Genomic DNA, 12,192 nt, shown 5'->3' with positions numbered 1-12,192 from the left:
GAGTAAAAGAAGTCCAGAATCTGTGAAAACAGTTGTTGATTTTGCATCTCATTTTCCAGATGAGCCTTTTTTTCATTGCTGCAATGCATATTTTGCCCCCAATTTACATTGACTGAGTTCACATCTACCAATAATACTGTGTTGCCAAATTTGCATTCCATTTCTCCAAAAAGCTTTTGAAATCAGTCTAACAGCTGTCCTCAGATGAACCAGAACATCATCAGAGTGGGACACTGTCTAGATGCCCTTACTGACCCCTTGGAGGGGCTGGATAATGGAGATGAGGAGGAGGAAAAATTACTAATGTTTATTTTCTTCAGTTCTACTGGTGATCCTTCCTATAGCAGCTGAAATTATAGATAACAATGCATCATAGATGATCTGTTCATTTCTCTTAACCAATAAACCCTAGTGAAAGTTCACTTGGTCCTTCTTAACTGCTACATTTGCTATGAGAAAAGTAACCCACGAATTTCCCATATCAGGCAAGTATGCATTTAAATTATTTTTTCTGTTCATATTTTATTAATATATTCTTTATAACAGGACTATTCTTATGGAGAATTTTATGAGGACCATAACATTGTATAATAGGTTGTGACATCATCCATTCACTTCCTACTATCCATTTCTATGAACTTCAAACACCAAACTGGCACATAAGTATAAGGAAAAGAAAACCAGAATCACAGATGAGAGGTAGGATATATCATAACTAAACTCAATAGTCAAGAATTGTTGAATGACTAAAACTATCATTTATTCATTTTTTCATGCAGTCTTCATTCAAAAAAATTAAAAAGATTCTTGTATGATTTAGCATTAATGGAAATACAGAGATTTAGTTCCACCAGTGGTTCTCAAACAGGGATCGATTATGCCCTAAAATGTTTCTGCATTTGTGCTTGGTGAGGGGAGGAGGCATAAGTGAGGGAATTGCAGAATGTAGACAGGGCTCCAGGCTTACTATTTCAATTCAGTCAGATCAGTTTTCCTTGATTTATGTATTACGTATGGAAGCCAAATATTTCCAAAGAATAAATATAATTTTGACTAAGTATGTTAATAACTACACAACCACAATACAAACTTATCTAAACCAGGTCTCAGGAATTTCCATTTCCAGCTGTGATGTAGTAGCCTAATAGAGAGGCACAGTCCTGCTGAGAAAAACTAGAAATGCAGAATAAGAAAATTCTTATGTCTGAAGGCATAAGAGAGCTGCCATGGAAGCCAAAACCTAGACTGAATCACAAAGAGATGCTCAACGTTTTTCTTGTCTCTTTTTCTTTCAGGGATTGCCTATTCTTAGTGCTAAAGAGAGACTGACGAGCCAGGTAGAAGGTAGCTGTTGCTTTCCACAATCTCATAGGGCTGGGGAGGAAATAAATGGTGGTCTGGACAACCAAGGCAATAAGGATTTGGGGTGTGTGACAGTTTGAAGTTCTTTTATGAATCCACAAAAGAAAAAGCTTATATTTTTAAACTAATTCATTCCTGTGGGTGTGAGACTCTTTCTATTAGGCTATGTCAGTAAGGTGACACTCAGGTTTAGTCTCTGCCCTCTTACTGGGTCTAATATAAATGGACTCACAGAGAGACAGACAAACACACAGGAAAAGGGGCCACCATATTACACTGATCCTCCATGTGATAGAGAGAACTGCAGGAAAACAGAAGCTCTGGAGGCTCAAGGAGCCAAGGGCCGGGGAGAGATGAGCCATATGCCTGATCCCACAAGCTGAACTCAGGTAGAAAGCAGGGCAGCCAAGACTGATAGGGGAAGGCTGGGAAGAGAAAAGCCCTGTGCCTGGTTCCTCACAGCTGAAGCTCCCGGAACTGGGCTCTGAGAGACAGTGAGCCTGGAGGGGAAGGTAGAGATTGGCAGCCATCCTCACCACGTGGCAGGGCGCTGGTATCAACTGTAGATGACTTTGGCAAGAAAGCATCTGTGATGGTGCCTTGATTTGGACATTCCACAGCCTCAGAACTGCAAGCTTTTCCTGAAATAAATTTCCTATTATAAATGCCAACCTATTTCTGGTCCTTTGCATTGGAAGCCCTTTGGCAAACTAGGACAGGTGACTAAGATCCCATAAAGAAGGGATGTTCAAAGAAATGAGCCTGATACTTTACAACAAGTTTTCTCCCAAGGCCATTGTCGATTAAGTTACACATGGCATCAGTCAAGAAGTCAAACAGAAAGCATCCAAAGAGCAAAGCAAAATTTTCAGCAGACTCTTGGTGTTGGGTAAACAAAAATTGGAGCTAATGATTCACAAATGAGCTGGGGTAGTTAGTAACACACTTGATCCTCAATTGGCACCCTTGAAAGACTATTCCACAGAATCAGGGTAAAATAAAGGGGGACAGAACTTTAGAAAGACTACAGATTAGCCTCAAGTCAGAGAAATATTTGATTTGAGATGGTCTGCTTATCTGCTGCCTATTGGAAGATAGAATGAATTTCCTCTGGAAGGAGAACACATCCATACCCTCTAAATTTTTCCATACCAATGTTTGCCATTCAATAAAAATTATCTGAAACACCAAAAAATTAAAATAAAACAAGGAAAAAATAAAAATTAATAAATTAATAAATATAAATTAATAATAAAGAATCTCATTTCATTTTGAAGTTCTCCTAGAGCACCATAATGACTTAATCATGCTCAAATTCAATTAATTTCCAATCATTAGTCAAACATCAGCCAAATATTCCAGTCATTAGTCAAGAATTACAGATAAAAAAAGAGTTTGAGTTCATTTTAGATGTCTGACCACTGATGATTTTCAAGCCCCATCCTTCTCTTTTCCCTTTTGTCCATATCAGGGCAAACTAATAAGAAAGCACACATTTTCCATCTTTTGCACTGGTGAAGAAATTTAAACCAGGGAATCACCAAACCAAAGCCACTTGTCCCTCTTTACACAAACCATTGTGGGCCTATTTGGGTGCCTTACCTGGCTTTCCCCCCAAAATCCTATTATGTGAGTAATAAAACTTTGCCTACACTCTTATTTCATGTATGGCTTCATCAGTCTCAACATTCAAACCAAATTTGGGTGGGACCATGCCCTCCATGGGGAAACCACAAGACAGGTACAAAGTTGAAGAGCTTATACTTGGACTTTAAAAATAACTATGGAGAATATATATTTAAAAATAAGGATGGTCTGATTATGAATTTCACTAGAGAATTAGAATCTATTTAAAAAAGAAACACCTGTAAATTCTAGAAAAATTGTATTATTTGAAAAATTGAACTCTGTAGATATGTTTCAGGCATATTGGACACAGATGGAAGATTCGTGAGTTGGAAATTAGGTCAGTAGAAAATAACCAGACTTGAACATAGCTTAGAGAGACATTTATAGCCTTAAATTTATATATTAAAAAAAATATGAAATGCTGAAAATCAATGATGTGGATAAAAATCAATGATGCGATTATCCATTTTTAAAAAGTGAGACAAAGAACCATACGTTAAACCAGAGTTACTGAGCTTGTTGTTTCAATCGCCCATAGTGGCTGGTTTCACTGCAGGTGAAGGAAAAGATGGAAGAAATGCGGGTGTATCCAGAGTTTATTACAGAAACAAGGAGAATATGTAGGCAAGAGGGCCACTTGACCCGGGCCTTACATTTACTTGTAGCCTCAAGTTTGAACTTCAGTTAGTATCACCACACAGACTACGCGCAGAATGACATACACTGACAGGATAGAAAGTAGGAGGTGATTATCATGTAACTATGAATTCATATCCCTTTCTTGGCCCACAATGTCTCTGGCACACCATTAATTGATGTTTCCTTTAAGTTCTGCAAGGATCTCGTGAATACTGAAATTATATACATGGAGAAGTCAACTTCTCTGATAATACTAGTATTTTATTGCATGTGAATATGTAAAACTCCTGCCTCACTCATTCAGCATTATTTCTCTTCACCTTCCTCCTCCTCCCTCCTCCTCTATCTTCTCCTGCTCCTTCTTTTTTAATAGACACAAGTCTCAAACACGGAAAGTCAGCCTTGGAAAGCCTCTAGATTCCTCAATGGTCCAGTGAACTCTCCAGATACGTTGGTGAAATATGAGCGTTGAGGAGGGATTGCCTCCTAGTTGTTCTGATAGTAACTTACGACCTTATTTTAGCTATGGGCACCGGGGTTACAGTTGAAAGTTCAGGGGTTATATTACCATGGCCTTGGCTGCACACACTCAGCCTTCAGTCATGGGTGAAGGTTCTGACCAAGCCCTAGAGTATTTGGAGCTCCCTCTGGGTTTGAGGCAGAACATTCTGCTGGCAAGGTGTCTTCAGCCCCACAGGTGCCACCAGAGCTGGATTAACCAAGGAACAAAACTACACAGGGGAAGCAGATTTGGCCCAACCGTTAGGGTGTCTGCCTACCACATGGGAGGTCCAAGGTTCAAACCCAGGACCTCCTGACCCGTGTGATGAACTGGCCCACGTGCAGTGATGCGCGCAAGGAGTGCCCTGCCACGCAGAGATGTCCCCCGCATAGGGGAGTCCCACGCTTCCACACACAAGGAGTACGCCCCGTAAGGAGAACCACCCAGCATGAAAAAAGTGCAGCCTGCCCGGGAGTGGCGCTGCACACACAGAGAGCTGAGGGAGCAAGATGACACAACAAAACAAGACACAGATTCCAGGTGCCGCTGACACGAATACAAGTGGGCACAGAAGAACACAGAGCAGATGGACACAGAAATCAGACAACTGGGGAGGGGGGAAGGGGAGAGAAATAAATAGCAAATAAATCTTAAAAAAAACAAACCTATGCAGGTGCTTGGGACACAGCTCAATAGGAACACCTTCCCATCAGCCCTCCATGAAATAAGAGAATTCACATTTGACAAACTTATTCAGATTTTAATTTTGCCATTGAGAGATAAGCCAACAGAACCCATTGTACTTTTAGCTTGCATATAAACTGCCTGTCATTTTTTAGCAAGTTTTATTTTATTCGAATTAAGTGGGCATGCAACAGATTTTGGTTGTTGTTGTTTTCAGTATGCAGATCTTTCAAAAGTCACACCCTGGCCCTGATAACCATACTCTGGATTTGCCAGGATCCCTGTCCCTCCTGGGCTTGCTTTGCTAGCATGCACATTTCCTGTTTTACATCTCTGTTTTCTAAGTGGTCCCACATCACCAATTCTACCTTTGCCAAGCCAATGGTTTTCAACTCCCAGATTTAGGCAGCCTAGATATCATCTCACTTTTCCTTTGTTTCCCTTTTACAGGGCTTTTTTTTTCAAGATTTCACAGTACAATTTTGTATTTCTAAAGCAATGCCCACAGGTTTCTTTAACCCTTAAAATATACTTATGACCCCAAATTTACACTTCTACTACTGCTCCCAAGATCCTTCAACCAGAAATGCTAACATCTCTTTGTGGAAAGTGGGATTAAATTGATAGAATGGGCAACTAATCTGGGCTTAGGTGGTGGTGGTCGTCGTTGTAGGGGGGAAGTGAGGAAGAAAAATGTTGTCCTTGATGTCCATTCAGCAGTTTTAATTCTGTTCATTCAAATCAAAGCTGGAATTCAGCATGTTAGAGTGTCTATCCTTTTCTCCAGTTTCTGCTTATGCCTATTATTAACTAAAATGAGCAATTTCCAGAACATGTTTAGAGCAGTGGGATAGAGAGAGAACCTGTTTCCTTTTCAAGGGGTGGAATAATCAGAAAGTAAAGGGAAGAAAGAATCCAGGACTTCATTTCTCCAGGAAAAGAAGTAGAATAAATGTCTGTGGAAATCCAAGAGCCATATGTAGATATTACATCTGTTAACAAGTACTAGTTTCAAGCCTCTAATGACTTACCTCCACCAGTTTGTTGGCATGTTCACGGAAAACCTGGGCATATTCTTTCACTTCTTTTTCATTCCCACTCTTTGCGGCCTCAATGAGAACTAGCAAAGGGACATTGGTTTCCAAGAAAGAGTCAGATATGTGATCCATCACTGCCTTCCGAAGCTATGGAAAAACAAAACAAAACAAAACATGCCATTAAGGTCTAAAAGAATTGTCAATATATTTTTTTTCTAAATTATTGACCACTTGTCATTACTCATGAAAATGATTTTACAACTCTCTGGTAATTTTCCCAGTAGTTATCACATCAAGAGTGCAAACAAACAAACATTAAAAAGGGGGCGCATGGCTTGTAGCTCGATACAATATACATTCTCCCAATCAAAGGTAGCCTCTCATCTTTTATTGGCCCAAATGTCCGTCTGCACGAGGTTTTGAATCCTGATACAGTTCAAGGACTTGAATTCCTAATAAAAGGAGAATTTTAGACATCAGCTAGCAAGTGGGGAAAATTCTGGATGGAAAGCGAGGCCTTGAAGCCGTCCCTAAATCTTGATCACTTTGCAGTCTCCTGCTCTTCCTAGACCCACTGTTTCTACCCAGTGGAGGTGACATCATCAAAGCTGTAAGTCTCAAAAATGTTTCTGTCGAAAAAAAAAAAAAATCGGTCCAGGTGCTGTGAACTTATAGTTGCTTTGCTCCAGAAAAAAAGTACTAACAATGACTCTTCAACGTGAGTAAGATTGAACAGACCCAAATCCCTAACTGTAGAATTACGCATCATTCCCACATTGTTGAAATAAGGACAGCTACATGAAAAAGAGCTGGAACTGTCCGTGAACAATCACCTCAGGGCTGCTTTGTTTATAGTTGTCTGACCATATACACAGAGAAAACACCCCAAATATAAATAGACACAAAAGAAGATGGGAACAATCTGTGTATTTTCTAAACAAATATACTCATACAGTAGTATTGAGGCAAAACTTTTGATAGGGAGATACACACACATTTCCTATGCATCACAAGAGGAAACATGTAAACACATCTCAGTTCCTTTTTATACTAATTGCCATAAAGTACATATGTATTCACAAATAATTTAGTTTGGCTTGATCTAAATTGGGTTTGACATTTCACCGTACAAAATATAATTAATTCTATGATAATTTCATAAATTACCTAGTTACTCATTTGACAATAAGTAATAAATTATTGTCTGGGAATTATGTTGGTTATTGATAAGTTCACATGTTCTAGATACAAAAATGTACCAGATATGCAATTAAGATATTCATGTAATATATAACAATTGACCTCTACAGCGGCACTACAAGTCAGGGACTATTTTTATTCCAGTTTTTAAAACATAGAATCTAGGGCTCAGAAAAGATAAATAGCTTGCCTGCGATCATAAGATAGTAAGTGGCAGAACCCACAGTATGAAGTTACAAAGGGGATGGTACAGGTATCATTTTAAACTGACCTAACACTGCTATCCTCCAGGACAGGACCCCACTGAGGAAAAGCCACTAGGAGTGCAATCGAAATTGAGTAGAATAGGGACAACCAGAGATCAAAGAAAGAGAACTTCCGGGTGAAATGGGAGACATGAGCAGAGGCCAGACTATCTCAAAATCAAGCCACCATATTTTTTCACACCATACAAAAATAGCAGAAGTGAAAGATCTGTGAAGGTAGAAAAGCTATGTGGGCCAAGCCCCCTTCTAAACTTTCAGCAAGAATAATTTCACATAGAATTGAGCAACTAAAAATCATTGCAGTCACATGTCATCTAGAGCTAACATTTAAAAATTAAGAATTAGAAAAAGAGTATCATCCCTGAACTCACTGAAAGCTTCCAGAAGGATATGCCTTTAAAGGAGAGCAAAACTATTACCTGCTATTTCAAATAAATCAAAAACACTAAGAAAGTGGCATAAGATATGAAAGAACAGCATAAATTAGGAATGAATTAACAAAAATAATTATAAATAAAAGAATATTTTGAAAAAGAACACTAAACAAGAGTGAATAAACACAGCAATAAATACCTTAGCAATAAAAGCAGAAAAGAAGGGAAAAATTAGTATTAAAAAGAAACAATAAAAAGATACATGAAAGGATTTGAGAAACAGTGACAAATATTGCTGCTAGGCAAAGAAAAGTCAATATATAGCTACCTGGGGTCCCTGAAGAAAAAAAATCACAGCAAGAAAACAGAACAAATACTAAAAATTGTAATTCACGAAAACTTTTCCAAATAGGTACACGCATGTATACATTTGTATATAAAATTACATTCTGAAAGAGTATGTCATGTACCTGAGAAACTGACCAATAACTGTTAAACAAGACATATTCTAGCCAAACTACTAGATTTTAAGGAAAATATTTACGCAAATAGAGCAAATGATTTACAGAAGAAAGTTAGATTCTCATCAGACTTTTCTTTTTAAAAAAAATAGCTTTAGTTAAAATTCAAAAAAAAATAAAATAACAGAAAAGGGCAGCACAACAAGTTATAGAAGCATTGCTCCTAAAAAAGTTCTGTCCAGGCACTTTTAACTCTTCTAATTCTAACTACTAACTCAATTGTTCAGACACTTTCAACAGTGGAGTGTTATGCTAGAAGAAAATGAAGTAACTAAGGCATGAAGGAAAAAAATGTTAGCTAAGGTGTTTATATCCAGCTAAAGTGATTTTCAAGTATATAAGGCATTGTCAAAATCAGATCAACATGCAAGAACTCAGAAAATAATATTTCCACGAAAGTTTCTTGGACAATCTATTAAAGAATGAGGTTCAATAATCAAAATAATTATAAATACATCAACATAAATACTAACAGTAAACATTAAGTGTATACTAATTTTAGTACCAAGAATAAATAATGATTAAATGGGAGAAAGTATAATATGAAATGGTTGTATGTTTTGATAATGAAAACATGGTACAGTAACATAAAAATGAAAGTAGAAAAGGGATGGAATATGCAAAAATAATTTTAAATTTTATATAATTTTAATTTAGTAGTGGTGGTATGAATATTGTTATTTTTAAAGTATAGGTATAATAAAGCAAATTATTAATTATGAAATTTTAATACTACCATATCCTGTGACCTTGATAAGCAGGAATATCAGTATAAGAGAAGGATGTTATATAAAAGAGGTTAAGAAAAGCCCCTATAATTCTGATCTGAATTAGGAATATCAAAATGAAATTAAAAGATTTCAGACTGAAAACATATGTAAACTCACACGCACACTCACAATTTCCCATTTCCATGCAATGAAAAGTCCTGAAAACAATGCCCAACCCAGTGGCAATAAACATCTTAAAGACAATTCTCCACTAAAATAAACTAGGGTTTCTTAGAAGAACAGTTGATTGCAGTTACTCTGAGGCTGGAAATATAAAAATTAAGACTGAAAAATCTTGTCATATCATATAGCAAAGAGTTATCAAAAACTACTGGAGTCATGTGAAAACAACTCAGAAGTCCCCTACTGGACAAAGATTAGACAATTAGAACTTCATGAAGGATAAACATTTCAATGGATTGAAACATATCAAATACATTTAAATCATGATTTTTAATGACTAAAAGGAGAAAACACTAATGGTCACTTTGGCAACCAATTCTTTATCTTTAAAGAATGAAGAATTTATCATGCCTTTCCTATGTGAAATGGAATTTTGGATAACAGGGGAAGTGGCTGTTTATAAAATTATTCCAGTTAGCAAGTGAAAACAAAATGATAAAAAATATTACAGAATATTACCATTTCTTAACCTTTAATGAGTAAGTCTAGACAATTTGCATCTGTGGTTGACGGCATCATAAAAAATAGACAGGCATTACATACCTTCTGATATAACAGCGCAACCCCAGATAAAATCTTGCAAAAGGGATCAAACATGAAACTGATAGAGACTTTAGATTGCACTGGTGATTTGCAGGAAATATAGAGAAGAGAAAAACATACAGAACTGCACAACAAACCTCCAATCAGTAAATTCCATACTGTGGAGAATTGGCAGGTCAAGGTGCTCAGGTTCTTCAAATGATGGATTATACACAAGCAGATGGGTTAGAAGCAAAAGCAAGGACGGGAGAAGAACCAGTAGATTAAGAGAAATGTGAAAGCCATAGTCCCAACCAGTGAAACTAAACTCTAAAGGTGGGTACTTAGGTGATAAAATCCCAAAGAAACATAAAGAACTATAAAAATCTGGATAATTATTACTTTGAATGGAGGGAGGGAATCTATGGAGGGGATTCTAGGGAAGTGGGTGGAATTCTATTTCTTGACCTAGATAGTGGTACCAAGGGCATTTGTATAATAATAATTCAACAAGCTCTATCTTCATTGTGAGTGGTCTTCTATCTTCCTGTTTCATTTTGTCATAGAAAAGTTAAAAAAAACACATACACAAGCATTTCTCATATGTATTTCTTCACATTCTTTTTCAATTCCCTCTGGAAGGAATACAGATAACCTCCAGGGTGACCCAGGAAGTCATAAATTGAAGATGGCAAACCACCTGTGGCGGCATGACACTGTATGTACCCCAGAAAAACATGTTCTTAAAGTTAATCCATTCCTGCGGGTGCAAACCCATTGTAAGGAGAAACTTTTGATGATACACTTCTGTTAAAGTGTGCCCCACCTCAATCGGGCTGTGTTATAAAGGAATGAAATTAGACAAAGAGGGAAAGCCACAAGAAGCAAGAAATCAACAAAATCTGAAAGAGAAGGGAGAGACTAGGACATGCCACCATGTACCTTGCAATGTGACAGAGGAATCAAGGGTCCCCGGCCGAATGCAAATCTTCTGGGAGAAAGTATCGCCTTAAGGATACCGTGATTTGGACTTTTTTCTAACCTCAACCAATAAGTGAATATATTCCCATTGTTTAAGCCAAACCATTTCATGGTATTTGCTTAGCAGCCCAGGAAGCTAAAACACCACCTCATCCATCATCCCTTGGCCCCTAAAGGCACAGAGGAGAGCTTCCCAGTGTCCCATCCCCCACCTACTACTATTACCTGACCCTGACCAAGAAATACAACTCTATTGTGGCGAAACCTTTGCATATGTGGCGAAACCTTTGCACATTTTCTGATGTACTCGTTACAGTAATTAGCCTACCCTTATTTAACTACAACACCCCAAAACAGACTCCTTTTTTCTTTTTTGACAACTCTGCTTTCTTTTAGCCTGCCTTTAGTTCCCTAGATGCTTTCTAGAAGCTTGCTACAAATGCAAACTCAAGGCCTGACCCCAAATCCCCATTTTAATCAGAATCTTAATTTAACAAAACTTCCAGGTGATTCCTCTGCAGGTTAAAGTTTGAGAAGCCCTATCCTAGAAGATCTATCATATCAATCAAGTTCTTATTATTAACCAACAGAAATCAATCTTGACTGAGTTAAGCAGAAAAGCTACCTGCTCATTAGTTCACAGAAAGGAAGCACTGAGTCTTTATGCCATGAGTTTTGGATTCAAAGTCTTAGGAGATGGGCCTGATGTTTTTCTGGGTGAAATACAGATTCAAATCTGAGTCATGTGCTGCCCCTACCTAGTCATAAGAATGCCAGAAGCAAATGTGGAAGGCCATTAGTTTCAAATACTGAGATTCATAGATAGGGTAATTTCTCCAAACGAAGAGAAGGAAGTCAGATGCTGATCCAAACAAACATATGAACAATCAAGAATAAACCTGGGGAAAACAAATGTGGCTCAAGTGATTGGGTGCCCATCTACCGTATGGGAGGCCCTGGGTTCCATTCCCAGGGACTACTGGTGAAGGCAAGCTGGCCCGTGCAGTGGAGAGCTGGGGGCCCGTGCTGCAGAAAGCTGCTGCAGAAAGATGATGCAACAAAGGGAGACAAGAGGAGACACAGTGAGACGCAGCAGGAAGATGAGGTGACTCAAGCAATTGAGTGCTTCTCTCCCACACCAGAGGTCCCAGGATCAGTTTCCAGTGCCTCCCAAAAAGAAAGACAAGAAGATAAACAACAAGCAGATACAGAAGAACACACAGTGAATGGACACAGAGAGCAGACAGTGAGCACAAATAAACCTGGAAGAGCACTAATTCAGTGACTCAAGCACGGATGGAAAGTGGAATAGACAGAGACACATTTAGAGGAAATAACTAATGGGTGAGGGGTTATTCATAGGAACAATACTAGAAACATGAACTGGCCAGGGTTGGCAAGTTTGCTACAACACTTCCTTTACACGCCCATGCCAGACATGATTAATCCATCACAGTATTCTTTTATGCTAAGCTGGAATACCACTTTATAATCCTCATGGCAGTGCTCCAAAGAACTGCTA

The 12,192-nt window shown here is 38.1% G+C and overlaps 1 protein-coding gene across 12 annotated transcripts in view; it reads right to left on the bottom strand.

Moving 5' to 3' along the window:
• The window catches only part of CTNNA2 (catenin alpha 2), a 1,156,618-nt gene that overhangs the window by 238,052 nt on the left and 906,374 nt on the right, over positions 1 to 12,192 (bottom strand). For all 12 annotated transcript variants that reach the window (XM_058278991.2, XM_058278987.1, XM_058278990.1 and 9 more), the window contains one exon: positions 5,848 to 6,000. In XM_058278991.2, coding sequence (XP_058134974.1) covers positions 5,848 to 6,000 — 153 coding nt within the window. The remainder of the gene's footprint in view (positions 1 to 5,847; positions 6,001 to 12,192) is intronic.

The sequence above is a fragment of the Dasypus novemcinctus genome, chromosome 17 (genome assembly GCF_030445035.2).
Source record: "Dasypus novemcinctus isolate mDasNov1 chromosome 17, mDasNov1.1.hap2, whole genome shotgun sequence".
NCBI lineage: Eukaryota > Metazoa > Chordata > Mammalia > Cingulata > Dasypodidae > Dasypus > Dasypus novemcinctus.
The sequence above is the reverse complement of the archived record's forward strand: the minus strand, read 5'-3'. Positions and strand labels throughout refer to the sequence as shown.